This window comes from Pteropus vampyrus, unplaced genomic scaffold (assembly GCF_000151845.1).
Source record: "Pteropus vampyrus isolate Shadow unplaced genomic scaffold, Pvam_2.0 Scaffold144, whole genome shotgun sequence".
Lineage (NCBI taxonomy): Eukaryota > Metazoa > Chordata > Mammalia > Chiroptera > Pteropodidae > Pteropus > Pteropus vampyrus.
The window spans coordinates 1958042-1980023 of NW_011888925.1; the positions used below are offsets into that span (position 1 = coordinate 1958042).

The 21982-nt window shown below is 59.7% G+C and overlaps 1 protein-coding gene across 2 annotated transcripts; it reads left to right on the forward strand.

Annotated features, from left to right (window-relative positions):
• The first annotated feature begins 4829 nt into the window (after positions 1-4829).
• On the forward strand, positions 4830-21904 carry PLCB3 (phospholipase C beta 3). Of its 2 annotated transcripts, XM_011368727.2 has the most exons (32): positions 4869-5102; positions 7684-7761; positions 8016-8084; positions 8173-8313; positions 8557-8636; positions 8721-8774; positions 8852-8927; positions 9036-9136; positions 9645-9811; positions 9888-10034; positions 10960-11200; positions 11429-11513; positions 11591-11777; positions 12548-12750; positions 13602-13698; positions 13777-13861; positions 14152-14276; positions 14606-14760; positions 14841-15002; positions 15678-15777; positions 15866-15970; positions 16152-16243; positions 17529-17682; positions 17769-17804; positions 17952-18144; positions 18574-18715; positions 18807-18883; positions 19000-19089; positions 19182-19239; positions 19531-19617; positions 19701-19920; positions 20898-21904. In XM_011368727.2, exons 1-31 carry the CDS (start codon positions 5004-5006, stop codon positions 19902-19904), a joined length of 3690 nt encoding a protein of 1229 aa, XP_011367029.1. In that variant the 5' UTR covers positions 4869-5003; the 3' UTR covers positions 19905-19920; positions 20898-21904. The 2 variants fall into 2 exon arrangements, with proteins under 2 accessions (XP_011367028.1, XP_011367029.1); XM_011368726.2 differs by lacking the exon at positions 20898-21904 and having other exon boundaries at positions 4830-5102; positions 19701-20304.
• The last annotated feature ends 78 nt before the right edge of the window (positions 21905-21982 follow it).

Sequence of the window (21982 nt, forward strand, 5' to 3'; positions counted from 1 at the left end):
CGGGCCTGACTTGGCCGCGCCCCGCCCCCTCCCCACCGATCCGCCCGCCCTTTGTCCCCCGCGGCCGCCGCCCGAGCCGCCGCCGCCGCCGAAGCCGCTTTCTTTGCCTCGCTCGCTTCCCCCGCCCCCCGACCACACCCCCTTAAAGGGCCAGTCCCGCTGCCGGGGTTAGGGGAGGGTCTACTCGTCAGGGGTTTGGGCCTGGCTGTCCGCTATCCCTATTAACTTTCCTGCCTCAAACCCAGATGTTCTCAGCGCCAGGTACCAGGATTTGCGCTCCTGCCGGGACCCTAGTTTTTTGTCCTCACTGAAGCAAAAACAGGAGCCATCTGGAAAAGGAAGGGAGTGGGCACTGAGTGCAGGGCGGGTGTCCAGCGAGGAGACGGGGGAGCCCCCAACGTCTAGGTCCTCCAGCCCTTAGCCAGCGGGGGGGCGAGCAGGTTTATCCGCGCGGACTGACACGTGGACCGGGCTCCCAAGGGTGGGGGAGTGGAGAAAGAGGGCAGGCGCTGCCCAGGTGCCCGGACGCCCGACCCGGTCTCCGGCCCCCGTGATGGAGGCCAAGATTGGGGCTTAGAGAACCGATCCGGCGGCCTGAAGGGCCAAACCCCAGACAGCCACCGCCCACCGGCCAAGGTGGCGGCGGTGAACGGAGTTCTGGGAAATGTAGTTCGCCAGGTCCGGCCCCACATGGCCACCCCTTCCAGGCAACGGAGCTGGGGCGGAGAAGCACAGAACTTGTTTGGGGCGCCGTGGTTGGGCTGGCCTCCACAGGGCGCGGCCCTCGGTAACCTGCAACGTCTGTGTGTACAAACGAGGAGACTCAAGCATAAAGAGCTGGGAAATGGGGGAGCCGGTACTTGTGACAATAGAGATAAAATAACTGACCCCAAATAAGCGTTTTCTGTTCCACACAGTGGGTCCAGGATGAGGGCACCTCACTCTCCCACAGACCTTGGTCCTGAGGCTCCTCTGTCTTTCAGATGTCACAGGCACTTTACCTTCCTTACCTCTTTTAAGCAGACTGCGCATCTCAGTACCATACCCCGTTTGATTTTCTGTATCTTTAAAGAGTCTCTCATTTACTTGTTTTTCGTCTACCACTTGTAGACTGTGAGCTTCATGAGGCAGAGACCCGTCTGGCCTTTGTTTATTGCTGATGCTGTCCAGTGACTGGGCTTCAAACCCATGTGTATCTAGCAAATTACCTGATTCTTGCTGAACTCTCAGTACCTATGTCGGATTAATAGTAGATGCTTGATAAATATTGGTTTGAACAAATGACTGAGTGAAAGAATGAATGGCTTTTTTGTGTGCCTCCATTTCCTTATGAGGTTGTGGCAAAGATTAAGTAGGAAAATGCAGGGAAGTTTCGGGTCACAGAAGTTCATAAAGTCATACAGCTAGACAGAGATGCAGCTCAGCTTGTGAACCCAGCCCCTTGAAACAAAGTCTCTACTCATCCCCTACCTCCCCTTAGATACCACCTGACAAGGCTGTACAGCTCTTCTGGGATGAGGCTCACCCCCTGAAGTCCCAAGCAGAGTCCCAGGAACTAAGAGGCAGTAAGTGTTTCCATCTAGCCCTTCATAGACACCCTCTTTTTGGATGCCTGGGAAGCTCTCTGCAACAGGTGAGGTTCAGAGAGAGGTTGAAACTGGTCCAGGGTCACACAGCTGGTCCTGTAGCCAAACTCGAACCTAGCACTTTAGGCTTATCCTGTAGTTGGAGAGAAGAGAGGCAGAGAGGCTGCTGGGAATGATGGAGGGAGGTGCAGAGGGGCTCGAGGTGCTTGGTAAGTTGCCTGAGTTGGGGACAGGCTCACCGTGCTCAGCCTGAGGCAGGTAGAGTGTGAACTGATGCTTCCTCCCTCCCTCAGCTTTTTTCTGTCTTTAGCCTCCCTTCAGCCAGCCTGGGGGGCCAGGGAAGGGCTAACTGACCCTTGCTCTTATAGATTAGGTAGGACACTCCCTTTCTACCAGGAGCCAGATTCCCGGCCTAGCCTCTGGCTTTGACCTGGCCTGTTGGAAGGAATGATTGACCCAAGTCCAAATTCCCCACCATACTCTAAGTCACCCCACCAGAGGTCTGCTCTTTCTGAACCTGATGATTGAATTGGCCTTTGGAGGTGCTCATGGTTAAGAGGAGGGATATACCATAGCTTGCCATGGGAGTGGGGCCCGCAGGCCATGGAGACCTGAGTACCAGCCCCAGCTCTGGCCCCCAGATACTGTGACTCAGAATGTAAACTCCCTGTCCCTCCTCCCTTCAGGGCTGGTGTGAAGGCCTCCTGTGTGTCAATATTTCATGGGGGTACCTCCTGGGGGTTCTCTGGGCAGGACAGGGAAGAGCTGGGATGTTCTTCCTGTCTCTCCTCTCTCCACCTCCTATGTCATCCCCAGGGCACTCCCAGATTCTTGAGGCTGACTCCCCTGACATCCAATCCCTTCCTATGGCCACCCACCCTGAGAAGAGTTAGTGCAGATGGCTATGCTGGCCTGCAGCCTTCATGGAGGCTGGGCTGCCCTGCACAGAACCTCTGAGTGTAAGAGCTAGCTAGGTTCACATCCTGGCTCTGCACAGTAGGGTGCGAGGCCTCAGACAAGTAACTTAACTGCCTTGTGCCTCTTCAAGGGGGCTGATTCTACTGACCTCCAGTGGTTGGGAGCTGAGGGCTCAGTACTCAGTGTCCACATGCCAGCCCTTGATTTCCTGCCTGAACCACCCTGATACTGGAGTGCGCTGCCATGGCTGCTTCTCATCCTTCCAGCCTCAGGCTATGTCTTCCTCAGCCCCGTCCCTACTGGGGTCCTGGCCACACTCCATCAGAGTGCAGCTAAGGATGCTTTCAGCGCCTCCTTGAAGCAGAGGCTCTGGGGATGGTCCTGTGAGCCATGACCACTCCCTTAATCGAGGGTAGAGGCCGGAAAGGCAGCCTTCCTTCCACCATTACTGCTTGCCGAGAAACCCTATTACCATTATCAAGGCTGGAAGAAAGTGTCCAAGGAGAAAGGAACCCTTTAATAGGGGCTGTCCTGGCCCCTGGAGACATAGGATTGGAGGAGAGGCTCAGGCCCAGGAAACAGCCTCCCATCCTGTTTTCGAAGGAGCTGCTGCCCAGGGCTTCTATGGAGTACACCTGTCCAAAGCCTCAGGTCCACAGGTCAGACCCCTAATCTCAGGCCTGGCTCCAGGCCCTGCTAGCCCTGGCACTGGCTGGTAGGCTTCCTGCCCTAGAACTGATCTGCCCTTTCTTCCTTCTTCCCTAATGCTCCTACAGCCTGTTAGCTATTCCTTAGATGTCCGGCTACCTGTAGCCCAGGGTCATCTGGTACTCACTTGCTTATTTCATCCTCCAACAACCTCCAGCTTCTGAACAAGGTGACTGAAGCATAGAGAGACTAGGTTCTATGGGAGCAGAGGCCACCTTCCACCCCGCATGGCTCTACCCAAGGGAACCTGGTGATCTCTGAGGAATACAGCTCTGCTGCTCTGCTGAGAGAAGACGAGGGTGACAAGTCCTGTTCCCCTGTTCCCCTTTCTCTCCTCAAGGGCAAGGAGTGGAGGCGACACTAGCCAGGCTTTAAGTCAGAGGGCTGAAATCCTCCTACAGATCTATGTGACCTTGGGCAAGTCTCTTTCTCTCTCTGGGCCTGTGGAGATAATAATCATACCCCACAGGGCCTAGGCCAAAGACAGAGAGATTCCTTGGGTTAAAGTTGGCACCCAACATGGCAGGAATTGTGAGGATGGTCAATACCAGGCAGGGCTCCCCTCGGGGGTCTGAGAGCCTGGGGCAGAGGCCTGCAGGCCAAGCTCCTCCTTGACTGATCCCTCCTCCCCCAGAACAAGCTCCCTCTCTTTCTGGGTTTCTAGGTGACTTGGCTGGCCCCTCTGGATGAGTTCTACTTTAAACTTGCTGCTGCCACTGCCTCTGTATTGGGGGGGCTCCCACAGGGGCCCCCAGGCAGGAGCCCCCCCAGCCAAGCCCTGCGGGAGGGGCTATAGCCCCCACCCATCCCAGGGCCCAGGTACCTTCCCCCTCCCATTGCTGAAACGCAGATTTCAGGGCACCTGCTGTGGGCCAGGCATTGCAGAGCACCTTCTCAACCCCGCTGTTCCTGGACACACCCGAGGTTTCTGACCCCTCTGGACAAACGACCAGCTGTCCCCTCCGTAGTTTTCAGTCAGGACTGCCCCCCAGGGACAGGCTCCAGGTTGGGTCATGGGGGTCTGTAGCCCCAGAATGAGGCTGCTCCTGGGCTCGCTCTGAAAGGCCAGGATGCTTGGGTCCTCCAAGGAGGCGGCAGGCGCCCGGTCTCCGCGGGCTAGGGACGGGGGAGGGGCGTCTGCCGGCGGGAGGCCCATTAGCTGGCTAAGTGCTCCCAGGGAGGGGGGACTGCGTTGCTGCAGGAGGGGGTGAGGCGAAGTGAGGGCAGAGAGGGGGGTGGGAGTGGCTTTTCCTGCACTCAGCTAAGTGCTGCAGGAGTGGGGTGAGGGGGGCTCTGCGTACCGGGGCTCAAGTCTGGCTCTCCTATGGTACCCCATCCTCGCCCCTTAGAAACCCTAGCGGGCTGACCCCGGCCGGTCTTCTGCAGCACGCTTTACACCCACAATAGCCCCTCTGGCTCCAAGCGTCCTCTCCTCACCCCGGGCTCTTCCAGCTGAGCCCCAGCGAAGTGCCGGGGGGGGGGGGCGGTTCAGGTACACCCTTGCCCCAATCCCCGACTCTGGCTGCAGTCGCCGCCCCGGCCGCCAGGGGGAGCCGACGCGAGCGGGCCGGCCCGACGCGATGGGAGGGGGCGGCGCCGCTGTGGTTCCGCCCCCGCCCCGCCCCAGCCGGACCCCGCCGATTCTCTGGTCTGTCTGGGACAGACTGGCGGGCAGGCGGACGCTGACGCCGTGGGGCTGGAGCGGGCCGCGCGGGAGCGTGCGGAAGGAGCAGCAGTGCCGTCGGTCCCCCTCGGGGTCCGGTGGGTCCCCCGCCCGCCCCCATCCCGGCCATGGCGGGCGCCAGGCCGGGCGTCCACGCGCTGCAGTTGGAGCCGCCCACCGTGGTGGACATCCTGCGGCGCGGGAGTAAGTTCATCAAATGGGACGAGGTAAGTGGAGGGGGTAGGGGAGGGCCCTGCTCCGCCCAGATCCCGGGACTCCCTCACTCAAGCTCGGCCAGATGCCGGGGACCCCTATTCCAGCCTGGCTTCGCTGGGGAAACTTGAGCCCCCAGTCGTCTCCGTAATGAAGATTTTGCCCCCCACTCCCCACCCCAGTCCCTCAGCTGCAGAAAACTTGGCTTTCTGCTCCTTGGCCCGGAAACTTTGAACCCCAATAAATCTCAGCCCCCCTTTTCACTCGCCCTTCCCACCCCTCCCTACCGGTCTAATTCCGGTTCCTCCAATCCTGTTCTAGTCCCCAGACCCTTGCCCGGTACTGGACTCTTTGGCTTGAGGACCCTGGCTCCCAATCTGGCCCAGTGCACCTCCATTTTGGGTGGGTGCCGCTGAGACCCTACTCTTCCCAGTTCCCTAGTCCGAACATTCTTCTCCATTCATCACTTTTTCACCCTATTTTGACTGGCACCGCTTTGCCGTACTTTGGGTCCCAGCCCAGCCCCCTGCTCAGGTGGGAGCACCAAGTCACCTCCTAGTGGAGGCTTTGGTTCCCCAAGTTCCTACATCCCTGGGGAACTTTGGGTTCCACTCCCTAATATGGGACTTTGAACCCCAATAAATCCTGGCTCCCTTTCTACCCGCCTTTGCCCTGGTCCTCACCTGCGGCTCCGGGTCCCACGACTGTGCCCCACCCTCACTTCACTCTGCCCCCTCCTCTGCCCCCAGGGCTCCTCCTTCCCTAGCCTCCACCCACCCCGCCGCCGGAGCTTCCTCGCTGCTCCTTCCCAGTCAGGCCAGAGGCCTGGAAGTCTCTGGGCTCCTTTCCGGCTGGGTGGGGCGGGTAGGCGTGGGAGCTGGGGGGAGGGGCTGGGGGTGTGGCCTGCGGCAGCAGGTGTGCCTTAGAGGGTGACTGGCCCCCCCCCCGGAGTCCGGGGAGACCCTTTCCCCCAGACCGGCCCGAAGGGAAAGTTTCTCCTTTTCCTCCCAGTGTGATAAACCCAAATAAGGAAGTGGGAACAGGGAGAGGGCCCTAGGGGGGTGGGGTGGGGGGTGCTGACAAGCACTTGGGGCGGGAGAGCAGAGGGCCTGGCCTGCCTTTGAAAGCCAGACCCTTGGGGAGGGGCAGGGGGAGCCCCTGGGGCCATTAGTACAGAACTCCCTCCACACACAATTGGGGGGTCCTGAGCCCCAGGGCAGAATTGGGAATTGAGAGGGGATGAAGATGTTTGTAAGCACAGTGAGGTGGAGAGACTCAAGCTTCTACTGAAGTCCCAGGGTCAGTCCCCTCTGCCTCCAGAACTTCCTGTCCTTTGTAAGCAAAGCCTGAGATGGGCGGGGCTGGTGCAATCCCATCCTCCAGAAGAGGAAACTGAGTCTGAAGAGTGGAGACTAATTCCAGTTTCACATTGGGCTTTCGGCTGAGGCCAGGAGCTGGAAGCCTGGCAGGAGTCCTTGTTCCCTGCTTCCTACTGGACTCTGGAGCCATACTGCCTGCATGCAAATCCGAACTCCTCTCCTTGACCTTACACAATCTGCATAGCTTCCCAGTGCCTCAGTCTGCTCACTTGTGAAATGGAAAGAACAATAGTACATACCACACTGGATTGTTAAAAGAGGACTCAATGAGCTCCTAGATGTTAAGTGCTTAGAACTGGACCTGGCACACAGTAGGGGTGGTGTGAGGAGAGCTGTTGTATTGATGACCAGATTGTCTGCCAGACGGCAAGCAGCAGTTTGAGGGTTGACACCAAGGTGAGGTGAGGTCCTCTACTGGGGCAGGAGAGTTCTTGCTGTGACCACTTGGCCACTCTGGCCCTGGATAAGTCTAAGCTCCTCATGGCCCCTCTCGGGCTGCTGGTCCTGCGTTGCCTGGGGTGGCCCTGGGAGTTTGCCAGGAGCCAGGTCCTACTCACACAATGGGGTCAGCACACCCTTCCCTGCCCTCCTCAAGGCTGTTTGAGGGAGGACAGAATCCGCTCTGATTCTGAGGGCAGGGTGAGTGTCCTTCTGGAGAGACTCTGTCTGTAAGACGGGCTGAGCGGGGTGGGGGTTAATGGACTTTGTGGCAGATGTAAGGGGTGGCTGTCATCATGGGACCCCTAGGGCCACAGAAGAGCTGTGGGGGTCAGACCTACAAACCCCCTGCTTTCATCCCATAAATATTCCCAGTGGAGCTGCAGGAGCTCTTAGACCTGGGGAAACTGAGCCTGGGTTTGGGGTCCAAGGAGGGCTCCCCAGGGAGGCGGGTCAGATTTCATGAGTAGAGAAGGAAGGAAAGAATAGCTTAGCAAAGGAACAATGATGCAAAAGCTGGACGTGGGGAAAGGGTAGTTAGTGGTCCATGTGACAGTCTTAGGGCAAGAGAGAGATGACTCTGGGAGAGGTGCTAGGACCTCAGGACCTCAGCTTTGTCCTGAGGACTTGTAGGGAGTCACAAAGGTCCTTTGGGCTGGGTGAAGCTTCGTCTTTGCTCACTGTCAGAAACGATGCTGGATGGCCCCAGGGGGTTCAAGGATCAAGCTTGGGCCACAGCCCTCACCCTCTGACCCCCACTGTCTCATCTCTTCCCCAGGAGGCCTCCAGTCGGAACTTGGTGACTCTGCGTGTGGACTCCAATGGCTTCTTCCTGTACTGGACAGGACCCAACATGGTGAGGGTGGGCGCTGCTGCAGCTCGCTCAAGTCTAGGGCCCTTGCCCCAGGCCCCTGCCCCCGTCTCCCACCTATGGGGGTAGGGCCCAGCTACAGGCTGACCTCTCCCAGGGCTTGCTGGACAAGAAATGCTGAGGACAGGGGCTGAGACTAGGGTGGCAGAAGGGGGTGTCCACTCTTTGGCTCAGGTAGGGAGCTTGGGGGCTCTTGCTCTGTAGCTTCTCAGATTCACCCTAGCATCTGTTGTCCCCAGGAGGTGGACACACTGGACATCAGTTCCATCAGGGACACAAGAACAGGCCGTTATGCCCGTCTGCCCAAGGTGAGTGATGGGGCCCAGGACTAAGTGTGGGAGGAAGGCGGTGACGAATGGGGATACCCCTCCTTACCCTTGATTCTTGCCTACTCAGGACCCCAAGATACGGGAAGTGCTGGGTTTTGGGGGCCCTGATGCCCGGCTGGAGGAGAAGCTGATGACAGTGGTGGCTGGGCCAGACCCAGTGACCACATCGTTTTTGAACTTCATGGCCGTGCAGGATGACACAGCCAAGGTGGGCTGGGCCCGAGGGCTCATCTTGGGGAGCCACTGCCTTACGTGCTGAGTCAGCCACACTTAGTGAGAGCCTGTTATATAGCAGGCTGTTCTCTACTCCTAATTGTAATCATCTTCTGACAGAGCAGTATTTAAGCTCTTATTGGGTATCATACCCAGTTCTGGGCATGGGCGTGGGCTGTAGTTGGGTCAACCCCTCCATCCCCCACTCACCCCCTCCCTCTGCATCCTGATCCCTCAGGTCTGGGCCGAGGAGCTGTTCAAACTGGCTATGAACATCCTGGCTCAGAATGCCTCCAGGAACACCTTCCTGCGCAAAGCGTAAGCCCCGGGCTCGCCTGGGGGACGTTGGGGGTGCCGGTGGTCATTCCTAGGGCATGACCCTTCCGCCTGTCCCCTCTTCAGATACACAAAGCTGAAGCTGCAGGTGAACCAGGATGGACGGATCCCGGTCAAGAAGTGAGTGACCCTCTTCCCCTCGGCCCCTTCCCCTTGGCCTTTGCTCCCACTGACCTTGACCCCTTCCACCTGTTCAGCATCCTAAAGATGTTCTCAGCAGACAAGAAGCGGGTGGAGACTGCGCTGGAGTCTTGTGGCCTCAAGTTTAATCGGGTGAGGGGGCTGGGGACTGGGGCTAGGGCCAGGGGGGTGTCATGGTGGGCGCCTGTTCTTTTGGGTCTGGCTGCCCCAGGGTTCTCACCCACGCTCCTCGGCCCCCAGAGTGAGTCCATCCGGCCTGATGAGTTTTCCTTGGAAATCTTCGAGCGGTTCCTGAATAAGCTGTGTCTGCGGCCAGACATTGACAAGATCCTCCTGGAGATGTGAGTAGGGCTGGGCCCGCCTACCAGCCCCCATGCTCTGTGCTGGCCTCTGCTTGGGGGTTCCTTCCAGCCCAGGAGGGGAAGTAGAGTTGTCAGGGATCCGAGTGCACAGGGCTATGGCTGAGCTCAGAGCCACTTTGCCGGCAGCTCTGCTGTGGACAGCTCTCTGCTGACTCTTTGCCCAGGTTACTTTCATCAGTCCACACTGGGAATGAGACCCCAGTGGCTCAGACTGTTGTGGGGCTTGCCTGAGCTCACACAGAGAATAAGAGCCGAAGCTGAGATTGGGTCCAGGGTCCAGAAGCATGGCGCAGCAGGCCTTGGTGGCTTCCACAGCCCTTGCTAATGCTAATGTCAGCACTGAGTCGGCAGGAGAGCAGTTAAGGAAACCGAGGCTCAGAGGGGAAGCGACTTGCCCAGGTCTCAGTCAGTGGGTGCCGACTCCCTCTGCCAGGGCGAGGGCTTGGAGCAGGAGCTTCAGCCTGACGTGGCTTTCTGCCCCCTCCAGAGGTGCCAAGGGCAAGCCATACCTGACCCTGGAGCAGCTCATGGACTTCATCAACCAAAAGCAACGGGACCCAAGACTCAATGAAGTGCTGTACCCACCCCTGGGACCTTCCCAGGCCCGGCAGCTAATCGAGAAGTATGAGCCCAACCAGCAGTTCCTGGAGCGAGGTGAGCTGGTGGGATGGGGGAGCACTGGGGGGTGGGGTGGACCTAACTGACCCTGCTGACTCCACCTGGCCCTCAGACCAGATGTCCATGGAGGGCTTCAGCCGCTACCTGGGAGGTGAAGAGAACGGCATCCTGCCCCTAGAGGCCCTCGATCTGAGTGCAGACATGACCCAGCCACTGAGTGCCTATTTCATCAACTCCTCACATAACACCTATCTCACGGGTGAGTGAGCCACCCTCGGCTGGCGGGGAGGGAAGGATGGCATCCGTGACTTCTGCCCTCTGGCCTTTACACTGCCACCCTCCTTTTGGGATGGCCAGTGCTAGGGATGCAGGCAGGGAGCAGCCTGTCCCCGGGGAGCGGGGCTTCTCCGCGTGGGTCTGTCTCATGGGTAGTCCAAGAGGCTTCCTGGGGGAAGGGCTAAGCCTCCATCAGCTGTGCAAAGGCCGGTAACAGGAGACCGCTTGGTGCTTTTAAGAAGCAGAAAGGAGGCCGGGAAGCCAGGCGGGGCAGGAGCTGTCGCAGACAGAGGAGAGAGGGGACCGGAGAAGGAGGCAGAGCTGGACCCAGCAGGGAAGGAATTTGGATGTATCCTGAGTGGTCAGGAAAGGCTTTTTGGAGGGCATTAAGCAGGGGTAGGTGATGTGACCTGGGATGTTTTTAGAAGGATGACACCAGGTCCTCTGCAGAGATTGGATGGCAGGTAGGGAGGGGCCTGCTGTCCCCAGGCAGGAGGTGATGGAGGCTATGCCAGGGCAGCTGCAGTGGAGGGAGGAAAGGGAAGTGAAGGACCATGGGGGTGTTAGGCACGACTCCCCGGTTCAGGCTGGCGAGTGTTTATGTGAAAGAGAGTGAGCTGGCGAAAGACCAACCTGTCAGCCAGCACTGCTGGACACAGACTCTGCCCAGCTTGGGTGGGCACCAGGGGCTGGGTGGCGGGACCTGGACCCTGTCCTGGAGAGATGGTGCTTGTTCCACGATGAATTAAGGAGTGATCAAGGGCTGGCCAGACAGAGTGTGCCAGGGCTGGGCCTGGCCACCATGGGGACCTGTGTGTCCCCAGCCTGGCCTGGTTCGGAGCAGGCCTGGGGAGGAGGGGGAGGAGCCAGGCTGGCCGGGTGGCTTTGGTGACAGAGCCTCCTTCTAGCGGGACAGCTGGCTGGGACCTCGTCGGTGGAGATGTACCGGCAGGCACTGCTGTGGGGCTGCCGCTGCGTGGAGCTGGACGTGTGGAAAGGGCGGCCGCCTGAGGAGGAGCCCTTCATCACCCATGGCTTCACCATGACCACGGAGGTGCCGCTGCGGGACGTGCTCGAGGCCATTGCGGAGACTGCCTTCAAGACCTCACCCTACCCTGTCATCCTCTCCTTCGAGAACCACGTGGACTCGTGAGTGGGCCCCTGACCCAAGACATCTGTCTCAGCAGTCTCTAATATGGAGGCCTCTGACCTGGGGACCCCTGATAAACCCAAAGACAGCCTCTTACCGTGGCCTGTGGAGCCACTCCTGTGACCTCCGACCCCGGAACCTTCCACTGACCTTGCGGATCTCTGACCTAGCCTGGGGACCTCAACTTCACCCCAGGAACCTCTGACCTCTGACCTTGGCCCCCACAGGGCGAAGCAGCAGGCCAAGATGGCTGAGTATTGCCGCTCCATCTTTGGGGATGCGCTGCTCATCGACCCACTGGACAAGTACCCGGTATGGGGGCTCGGAGCCGTGGCAGGGCTTGGGGGTGAGGGCGCCCCAGCAGGTCCTGACCTGTCTGTGCCCACCAGCTGGCCCCGGGCACCCCGCTGCCCAGCCCCCAGGACCTGATGGGCCGCATCCTGGTGAAGAACAAGAAGCGGCACCGACCCAGCACGGGTGGCACCGGGAGCTCCTTGCGCAAGCGGCCGCTGGAGCAGAGCAACTCGGCCTTGAGCGAGAGCTCTGCCGCCACCGAGCCCTCCTCACCCCAGCTCGGTATGGCCCTGGCCTGACCTTTGACCCTGATCCTGACCCCCCTCCCTCAGACCAACCTTCCCTTCTCCCAACACGACCTCCCTCTTCACCAAGCCACTCACCACCTCTTAGCTGAGTATGGGGCCTCCGACCCCAGGGGCTCACCTCACGGGACTCACCCTGGTCAGATTTGGCCGCATTCAGCTCCCGGCCCCTCAGCCTCAACCTCCCACCTCACATGGCCCTCAGCCTGACCAGGTTATGACTCTGAATTCTGACCTCTGACCTCAGTGAGCCACATCCCCATGCTTGGGGTGTGACACTCAGACCTCTGACCCCTGTCCTTTGACCTCCACAGAGTCTGCCCACCTGGGTATAATTTCAGCTAAGCGTCGACTTCCCATTTTATTGAAGCATTCCTTACATCTGCCCCGTGACCGCTCCCCTCACTAGGCCCCTTCATTAGGCGTGTCCCTGACTGCCCCCCGACATGGAATCCCACCATGTCATCCTTTATCCCCACTTTCAAGGATGGCGTACCCCAGTTCGTGGCTTCTCACCCTTCTGAGCCTCCCTCCCTCCCTCCCTCCCTGATAGATGTAACTCTGGGCCCTGACCTTTAACCCTTCTGCGTTACCACTACATCAACTCCTGACCTGCCCTTTCCCGGGCACACTGCCCTGAGACTTCACTAAGTCACTTCCACACACACTGGACACGACCTCTCCTGACTCCTGAGTGTCTGTGTGTGTGCCCTTAGCCCTGACCCCCTGTGGCCCCATCTTCTACAGGGTCCCCCAGCTCTGACAGCTGCCCTGGCTTGAGCAATGGGGAGGAGGCAGGCCTTGAGAAGCCCAGCCTAGAGCCTCAGAAGTCTCTGGGCGAGGAGGGACCCCAGCGGGGCCCCGATCTTGGTCCAGCCGATCGTGAGGATGAGGAGGAGGATGAGGAAGAGGAGGAACAGACAGACCCCAAAAAACCAACCACAGATGAGGTCAGGCCTACCGGCAGGAATGAAAAAAAGACAGCATGTATTCATTTCCCAAGTGTTTTGCCAAGCACCTACTGTGTGCCAGGCATACCCCTGGGGGCTGGCTCTGGCCATCGTCAGACATTCCATACTCTCCTAGAGTTCAGGGCAGGGTCAGGGGTCCTGTGGAGCAGGCAGGAGGGGTCTTAGATAAGCAGGCACGGAACCGAGTGTGAATTATGCTCAGGGCATGGGCCAGGGAGGGGTGAGTTAGGGAGCAGAAGTGGGGGAGGAAGGGGAGTCCAACCTGGGCGGGGAGGGTGGGTGAGCAGACCTGAGGGAGAGGGAACACCTGTGGCAGGGCCGGAGAGTGCAGAAGGGGTGCTGTGTTCACCAGGCAGTGTTGAGAAGTTCTGAGGAGAGGAGGTGACAGAAAAGTCAGCTCTGAGGTCGGATTTGGGAGGGGCCCAGGGTGGGGAAGGCTGTGGGCAGGGGCAGCTGAGTTCAACATCACGGGTTGAGTTTGAGCCTTATAAGCCCCCCAAGAGGAGATGGCAAGGTGGTGGTTGGAAGTTGGGGGCCTATCTGCATGTAGGTAATTGAATCCCTGGGGTCAAGAGAAGAGTTTCAGCTGACAGGATCAAGGAGGCAGGAGGCAAACCAGGAGGGTGGCACGTTGGCCGGGCCCCAGAGAGAAGGCTGTGGGGCAGACGGGCCCAGGGCTGACAGGCCATGGAGGGCCTGCATCCCTTGCTAAGGCCACCGGGTGTTGTGATTGCCGGGGTGGGAATAGGGTCCATGCCTCCTTCATGGTGGGGGCAGGCGAGGTAACTTCTAGCTGATGGCACTGTTGACCCTGTGTTTGGGGGCCACAGGGCACCGCCAGCAGTGAGGTCAATGCCACTGAGGAAATGTCAACACTCGTCAACTACATCGAACCTGTCAAGTTCAAATCCTTTGAGGCTGCTCGAAGTGAGTGGGGTGGGACATGGTGGGAGTGGGAGCCACCTTGGCTCTTTCAGGCCTGACCCCTTCCCACTCACCCCTCAGAGAGGAACAAGTGCTTTGAGATGTCATCCTTCGTGGAGACCAAGGCTATGGAGCATCTGACCAAGAGCCCCATGGAGTTCGTGGAGTATCCTTTGGCAGCGCCGGGGCCAGTAGGCCAGGCCGGGGGCACTGCGAGGCCAGTTCAGACCCCACTTCTGCTGCCTGCACAGCACCTGGCCCTCCGACACCCCTGTCTGTGTTTGGGGCAGGCCTAGGAGACTGCGCAAGGGCCAGGCCAAGAAGCAGATGGCTGAGAGGGCAGGTCTAGCCCAGGCCGGGAGGCGGGTTCACAGGAGCTGAGGCCAGGCCGGGAGTGCTGGGCTTGAGGCAGGAGGCCGGCGAGTGCACGGTGTGGCCCCTGACTGCTGACCTCAGATACAACAAGCAGCAGCTCAGCCGTATCTACCCCAAGGGCACCCGTGTGGACTCGTCCAACTACATGCCACAGCTCTTCTGGAACGTGGGCTGCCAGCTCGTGGCACTCAACTTCCAGACCCTGGGTGAGCACTGCCCCACCTCACCTGTGGTCCCGGCCCCCAACCTCACTGACTTCTGCCCCATGACCCTGCTCATCTTGTCTGAACAGATCTCTGACTCTAGCTAATCCCAGATTCTCAAACCGAATGGAGACCTTGGCTAACCCCAGCCTCTGACCTTGGCGTACCCTAGACCTTTCCCTCTGTCCCATCTTTTCTGAGTCTGGATCCCTGATGCCACTTGATCTGATCCTAATGATCCCTGGTACCCCCTCTGCACAGTACTGTCTGTCTTTCCTGACTCCTGACCTCGGTAAACCTTGCTGACCCTCACCCTCCCCATGTCACCCCAGATGTGGCGATGCAGCTCAACGCAGGTGTGTTCGAGTATAATGGGCGCAGTGGCTACCTGCTCAAGCCTGAGTTCATGCGGCGGCCGGACAAGTCCTTTGACCCCTTCACCGAGGTCATCGTGGACGGCATCGTGGCCAATGCCTTGCGGGTCAAGGTGGGACCAGGGAGGGCTCTGACCACAGTGTGCTGGGGGCGGGACGCTTAGCAGCCGCCTCACCCTCCTGGCTTCTCCAGGTGATCTCTGGGCAGTTCCTGTCCGACAGGAAGGTGGGCATCTATGTCGAGGTGGACATGTTCGGCCTCCCTGTTGACACGCGACGCAAGTACCGCACGCGGACCTCTCAGGGGAACTCGTTCAACCCGGTGTGGGAGGAGGAGCCCTTCGACTTCCCCAAGGTAAGCGTGGCTCCCGCCCAGACCTGCGGGGCTCTCCTGGCTGGGCAGAAACCAGGCGCACTGGTGGCAGTCAAGGGTTGGAAGGTGGGGGTGCCGAGGGACCTCAAGGCTGGGCCTGTCACTTCCAGGCCCCACCCCAGGTCTTCCATGTCCCCGGCTCAGGCTCAGGCTCAGGCTCCCTGCTCTCTGCAGGGGGAGAAGAGGATTGGGGGTGGCACAGCAGGAGGTCCCGTGGCCCCCCGTGAGGAGCGGGCACAGCCTTCCCCATCCTCTAGGCAGGAAGGATCTGCCTGAGATCACAGCCACACGCTCACAGTGGCTCTTCCCCACTTCCCAAATGGACTGGACCTCCGTGCCCTGCTCGGGTGGGGTGTGGCCTCAGTCCCAAACTCATGACTCGCTGGTGATGACCAGACCTGTCCCACGACAGCAGTGCCTGGAGGGCTGTGGTCTGCCTGTTCCCGGCTCAGGCCTCTGACGGCTGCTATATCCATCCACCTGGTCATGCCATGGCAGTGCGGGTCCTCCACTGGCTCGGTGGCGATGGCGACCAATGGTCAGCCATTGGGTCAGCTTGTCTGAGGGTCCCCTCTCAGTGACTGTGGTCAGCTATGGCTCAGTGGCCATACTGGCCATGGGTCAACTCCGTGGCTCAGCACCAGTCCGGGTCCTCAGGTGGTGCTGCCTACGCTGGCTTCGCTGAGGATCGCAGCTTTTGAGGAGGGCGGCAAGTTTGTGGGGCATCGGATCCTGCCCGTCTCTGCCATCCGCTCAGGTGAGGCCATCTGGGCTCTGGGCAGCGCAGGGGCAGTGTGTAGGGGGACCTAGTGGGTCCCATCCACTTTGCCTGCCCACCCTCCCAGGGTACCACTACATCTGCCTGCGAAACGAGGCCAACCAGCCGCTGTGCCTGCCAGCCCTGCTCATCTACACTGAGGCCTCTGACTACATCCCTGACGACCACCAGGGTGAGCTGCCAGGCAGGCCAGGCAGCGGGGGCAAGGGCGCCCCCAGGACCGGGGGATGACTGAGCTGGGTTGCCCAGGTTGAGGGTGGGTTCTGTGGTCCCTCTATGAAACCAGAGCTGATGGGGAGGTTTTGGCCTTGGGAATTCTGTCTCCAAGACCCTTGCCCTCTGCCCCCACCCAGATTATGCAGAAGCCCTGATCAACCCCATCAAGCACGTCAGCCTGATGGACCAGAGGGCCAAGCAGCTGGCTGCCCTCATTGGGGAGAGGGAGGTGAGCCAGGGCTGGCTGGGTGCAGGGGGGTGGGAGGCAGCAGGGCTCAGGTTCATTTGGACCGTGGGGAACAATGGCGGTGGGGCGGGTAGGGTGGTGAGACCGACCTGGGCTGGTAGAGAAGCACCCTGCAGCCTTCCCTGGCTCATCCTCCTGCACCAGCCCATCCCACTCCTATCCCGTTCCCAGCGAGTGGTCTGGCTCCTCTCCCCACATGGGGCTCCTCACTGCCCTGTGGCAAATGCCAGCATCATGCAGCCCCTTCCCTCTGCCTGGAGGGCTGTTCCCCTTTCCGGATTCTTCTCTCACCCAAACCAGAAAATAAGCCAAGGGAACGCGGGGCGCCAGCTCGCTGCCTGGCCAGGTGTCAGCTCTTTCCACCGCCTCGGCTCACATGGTCCTCCCACCACTTGAGTTTGCTGCCATGCTGCACGGTGTGGGCCTTCCGGCCTGTCGCCTCTCTCATTCCGAAGGCTCAGTGGCTTTGGGTTACTCTCTGCATAAGAGGCCTTCGGGACAGACCTGGGCTAGAATCCCTCCAGTTACATGCAGGATCCGAGCCGGGGTGCAGGGTTCGGCCACTTCGCCAGGGCGGTTGGAAGTCACAGAAGCTCTTATGGATCCTGGGAGCCGTGAGATGGCAGTGGCTTCTGTCGGGAGGGTTCGAGAGCAGAGGCTTGCCCAAACATCTAGATCCGGTCCCAGGGGCCCTACAGCAGGCAGGGGAGAGACGGCTGTGTGGAGCTGTTAGGCAGAGAAGCCAGTGCCCACTCTGTGGTCACTTCCTTTGCTGATTTAATCAGGAGCTAAGCAACAAGGAAGATGAGCTGCTGTGGGCAAGGGTGGAGGGAGACTCAGATTGAGGAGGGCTCTCCTGGAAAGCCAGGGCTTTCCAGAACAATCTGGAAGTTCCTTAGCACATGCAATGGGGCCCAGCATCCTAGAGACACCATCTCATATTATCTTCCCCACACCTGTGTAGGGAAGGAGTTTAGACATGTTTGTTCTATGCCTCTTATTTCTCACGTAGTTGTCTTAACAGCCCTGCGTCACAGATGAGGAGTCCAGGGCCACACGGGTGGAGGGAGGCAGAGCAGGGGCACTGAGTATCCCCTGGAGGTTGGGTGGAGGGAGGCAGAGCAGGGGCACTGGGTATCCCCTGGAGGTTGGGTGGAGGGAGGCAGACCAGGGGCACTGGGTATCCCCCTGGAGGGTGGGAAGGACACAAGGGCCTGGAGAGAAGAACAGCATTTCTGGAAAGAGCTTTCTGCTTTCTCCCCCACAGGCTCAGTCTGGCCCAGAGACATGCCAGGAGACCCAGTCCCAGCAGCTGGTGTCCCAGCTGACCCCAAACCCCACACCCAGCCCACTGGACACCTCCCCACGCCGACCCCCAGGCCCTACCACCTCCCCCACCAGCCCCTCTCTGAGCAGCCCAGGTAAGGGGCAGCCTGGGCCAGGGGCGGGCTGAGGGGAGCAGCCGTAGTCCTGTCCAGCTTTCCACAGCTCTGCCTCTGCTCTCCAGGTCAGCGGGATGATCTCATTGCCAGTATTCTCTCAGGTAGGGGTGGGGCCGCGGTGGGGCCGCGGTGGGAGGGGGCTATCCAGGAGGTGGAGCCTGCTGTGGGGCGGGGCTACTTGAGGTGTGTGGTGCTCCCGAGGGCTTGGCCTGCCCCAGCCCAGCCTGCCTTTGCCCTGCGGCTCACAGAGGTGGCTGTAGCCCCGCTGGAAGAGCTCCGAGGCCACAAGGCTCTGGTGAAGCTCCAGAGCCGGCAAGAGCGAGACCTGCGGGAGCTGCACAAGAAGCATCAGCGGAAGGCAGTTGCCCTCACTCGCCGATTGCTGGACAGTCTGGCCCAGGCCCGGGCTGAGGGCAGGTGCCGACCCCGGCCAGGTGTCCTGTGAGTGCCCTGCCCACATGTGTGCGAGTGTGCTGCGTGCATTGATATGAATATGGGGAGTAGTGCACGTGGGCTTCTGCGTCTGGGCTAGGTGGGCGTAGAGGATGGCCAAGGGCTGCTCCTTGACTCCCAAGGAGGAAGGTTGGGTGCAAGGGAGAGGCGGCTCTCCACATTCGGTCCCACCTTCTTCCTGCCAAGGAGCGACTGTGGGAGACCCCCATGAGGAGCACGTTTTGAGAGATTGTTGCTCAGACAGGCTCCCATCATTTTGGTGGAGTGAACTGGCCTCCTAATTAGCATAACAAACTGTCCCGTGCCCCCCAGGCAGGTTTCTACCTTTGCCAGCTGGGATGTGCCCTGCCCCCCTCTACCTCCCAGCCCACGTCCTTGTGATGACCTATGAGTCACCCAGAGGGGTTCTTCCTACAGAGGTGGGGAGAACGAGAAGGAGGAGGAGGAGGAGGTGAAACGGTTTCAAGAGTTCCAGAAGAGACAGGTACAGAGTCTGCTGGAGCTGAGGGAGGCGCAGGCTGACACAGAGACGGAACGGAAGCTGGAGCACCTGAGACAGGTGAGGGGAGTGTATAGTGGTGAGGGAGAGCCTGCCTCCTGGACAGACCTGTCGTCAGCCTGTCTCACCTATTGCCTGCCTGTGTCCACAGGCTCAGCAGCGGCTCAGGGAGATTGTCCTGGATGCTCACACAACTCAGCTCAAGAGGCTGAAGGAGACAAATGACAGGTAAGGGCAGAGGATCTTGTGTGTGGGGGGGGGCGGGGGACTCCTTAGTGCCAGGATGAGGGCAGAGTCCCCAGTCCTGCCACTGACCCTTTCTCTTCCCCCACCGGCTCCTCCAGGGAGAAGAAGGAACTGCAGAAGATCCTGGACAGGAAACGTCACAATAGTATCTCAGAGGCCAAGACAAGGGAGAAACATAAGAAGGAGGCGTAAGGGCATCGGGGCTGGGAGTCATTTGGGGCCCTGGGCAGGCAGGGGTTGGTGCCTGGCACTGAGCCCACCCTGCCTTGCTCCTGTGCAGGGAACTGACAGAGATCAACCGTCGGCACATCACCGAGTCAGTCAACTCCATCCGTCGGGTGAGTGAAGCTCAAGTGCTACCCTAGCCCACCCCGCTTCCTTCGGTCATCAGAAACCCACCTCCTCGGTGCTGGCCTAGTGCGACATTGCCCTGGTGGGGCTTCCAGAGCCTTTCCCTCTGGGACCCTCAGCTCGTTCTCGCCCACATCTTCTCTAAAGCCGGCTGTCTGCAATAGTGCCCCATGGCTTTGGAGTCAGCCTGGAGCATTTGCTGTAAGGGTCAACTCGGGTCTCTAAGGGTCTCTCCCTTAGAGACCCTCTGCTGAGCCCTCATCTCCACCCACTAACAGCTGGAGGAGGCCCAGAAGCAGCGGCATGAACGCCTAATGGCTGGGCAGCAGCAGGTCCTACAGCAGCTCATAGAAGAGGAGCCCAAGGTGAGTCACTGAATGAGGTCGGCCGGCAGTGGCAGGCAGAGTGCCAGCTGGCCTGTCCTGTGATCCTCCTCCTTGTCCCGTAGATGCTGGCCCAGCTGACCCAGGAGTGTCAGGAGCAGCGGGCGAGGCTGCCCCAGGAGATCCGCCGGAGCCTGCTGGGCGAGACGCGAGAGGGGCTGGGGGACGGGCATCTGGTGGCTTGTGCCAGCAACGGTCATGCACCTGGGAGCAGCGGGCACCTGTCTGGCGCTGACTCGGAGACCCAAGAGGAGAATACGAAGCTCTGAACTGGCTGAGCAAGAGGTGGCCACAGGGCCAGGGGGTGCTGGGAGGAGGGCCGGAGGCTAAGACACTAATGCTCTTTTTTTTTTTTAACTTTTTATCTTTAGAAATTTTATTTTTTTAAACTGAGGTGAGCGCCCCACACTAACTCCCTTCCTTCACCCTCCTGGGCCCCTATTAGCCCCCAGCTCCTCCTTCCTGTCCTTAGTCCTAGGGAAGGTGCTGGGGCGTTGTGGGCCAGAAAGGCCTGGGCGGGAGGACACCCACGTCCCAGAGTGGGAGCAGAGCCTCCTTCACTCCCCCAGGGACCACCGGGCGGAGGCCGCAAGCTCTGGGAAGTAGGCGTCACATTCTTTCTCTTTTCTCTGGGGATTTTTTTACATGAATAAAAGTGGATTTCAGGGACCCTGTGTGCAGCGTGGTTTGGGGTGGCACAGTGCTGGAGAGGACCCAGGGCCCTAGGCCTGCTTGGCCACTTCTCCTGGGGCCTCAGTTTCCTCATCTATGAAACGGGCTTTTGGGCACTGTGGGGTTGAGGTCACTGAAGAATTGCTGGGTTTGAACCTTGAGCCCTCCTCGCCTGGGGTCTGTAGATCTTCCCAATGACGTGACATCAGAGGCCCTCCGGCCTGCCCCAGGCTTTCCTGCCTCTATGCCCTCTGCCCCTGGACCTTACTTTTCTCCCTCCTGGGCTCTTCTTGTCCTCCTTTCACAGAGGCTCAGGCCTCTGCTTCAGGAAGCCTTCCCTGCCCCCCCTTCCTGTTGCCTGATATGACCCGAGCGCCCAGCATCTTCCGCTGAGGCTGCTCTCGGCTCTACAGGCAGTTGACTGTATCGGGAGATGGACTAGGGGTGGAGCTGGGCTCTCAGCAGTAGGTGGGCAGTGGGTGGGCCTGGCAGTGACCCTTGGGTGAAGGGAAGCTGACAGTCACAGACAGGGGCTGAGAGACCCAGCACCCTCTCATCCCTGTGAGGGAGATGTTATGCCTTTTTTACAGATGAGGAAACTGAGGCCCAGAGCAGAAGTCATGTGTGCCAGGCCAAGTCAAGACGTCTTAACCTGGAGGCAGGGTGGGCCTGGACCCCTCTATGGCAGAGTCTGCAGCCAGCCTGGAGGACCTGCTCCCCCTCCTGCCTCGGGACAGCGTGGAGTGGCAGAGACCCCGCCGCGAGGGTGCGGCTGGTTCTGCTGCAGGGTCAGGCTGGCACTCCTTCAAGGCCTCTCCCAGCTTCCTGGCAGAGCTTCCCAGGCCAACTGCCTCCCTTGTACAGAGGAAGGCAGACTCTTATCTGGGCTTATCTCCTGCCAATTGAGTGTTTTCTTTCTTTGTTTTTGCTGCAGCCTCAGGCAAACAGATGGGGTGGGGAGGCCAGAGAAACAGGACTTCCAGAGTGGGGCTCTCCTAGGGCAGGGGGCCTTTACCCTAGGCCCTGCACCTTCAGGGTCAATACTATTGCCCAGGCCTTCCCTGCTTCTGCGGTCAGGCCTTGGCCTATCCCCAGATCTGCCCACCGCATTTATGTCCAGGCCCCTCAGCAGCCATCTCCTATCTTCGTGGCTCACCTCCACATATGGAAACAGTACACGTCAGTCCCCCAGTCCCCAAAGACCATGCTAAACCGCAAACCCCTGGGTATGACATTCAAGTCCCTTAGAAGCCTGGCCTCTGCTGCTCCCCCACGCTTTCCACGGTTTCACTCTTTACTCTGCCCAGAATGACAACCCCCTCCCCCATCTCTCCCTTCGAGTTCCAGTTCTGACTCACCTCCCTGCCTTTCCCCTGCCGGAGGGAGTCGCTCTCACCCAAGTTCTGGCTCCTGTTATAGCTGGTGGTAATTTCACTTTGAGAGGCTGATTCTCTCCTTGCCAGAAAGCTTCGGTACGCAAGAGCTGTGTCTTAATTCATCTCTGTACACCCAGAACAAATCACTGGCTAGTCAATAGAGGGCGCCAATAAATCTTCCTGGAATTGAGCTCGGAACTCTGCTCCCAGGTTCTGGTGAAGCTTCTCTGGTTCCTTTAGTGATCACTCTATTCACAGCCCTTGGCCCAGCCTGCCGCCGCCCCGCCTCCGCCCTGCGC

What these genes read in the sequence shown, in the direction of transcription:
- PLCB3 (XM_011368726.2), top strand. Translation starts at nt 5,004, where the DNA reads ATGGCGGGCGCCAGGCCGGGCGTCCACGCGCTGCAGTTGGAGCCGCCC. An exon ending in AGCCCTTCGACTTCCCCAAG is followed by an intron (nt 15,003 to 15,677) that starts GTAAGCGTGGCT and finishes CCGGGTCCTCAG; the next exon opens with GTGGTGCTGCCTACGCTGGC. An exon ending in CGACCCCGGCCAGGTGTCCT is followed by an intron (nt 18,145 to 18,573) that starts GTGAGTGCCCTG and finishes TTCTTCCTACAG; the next exon opens with AGGTGGGGAGAACGAGAAGG.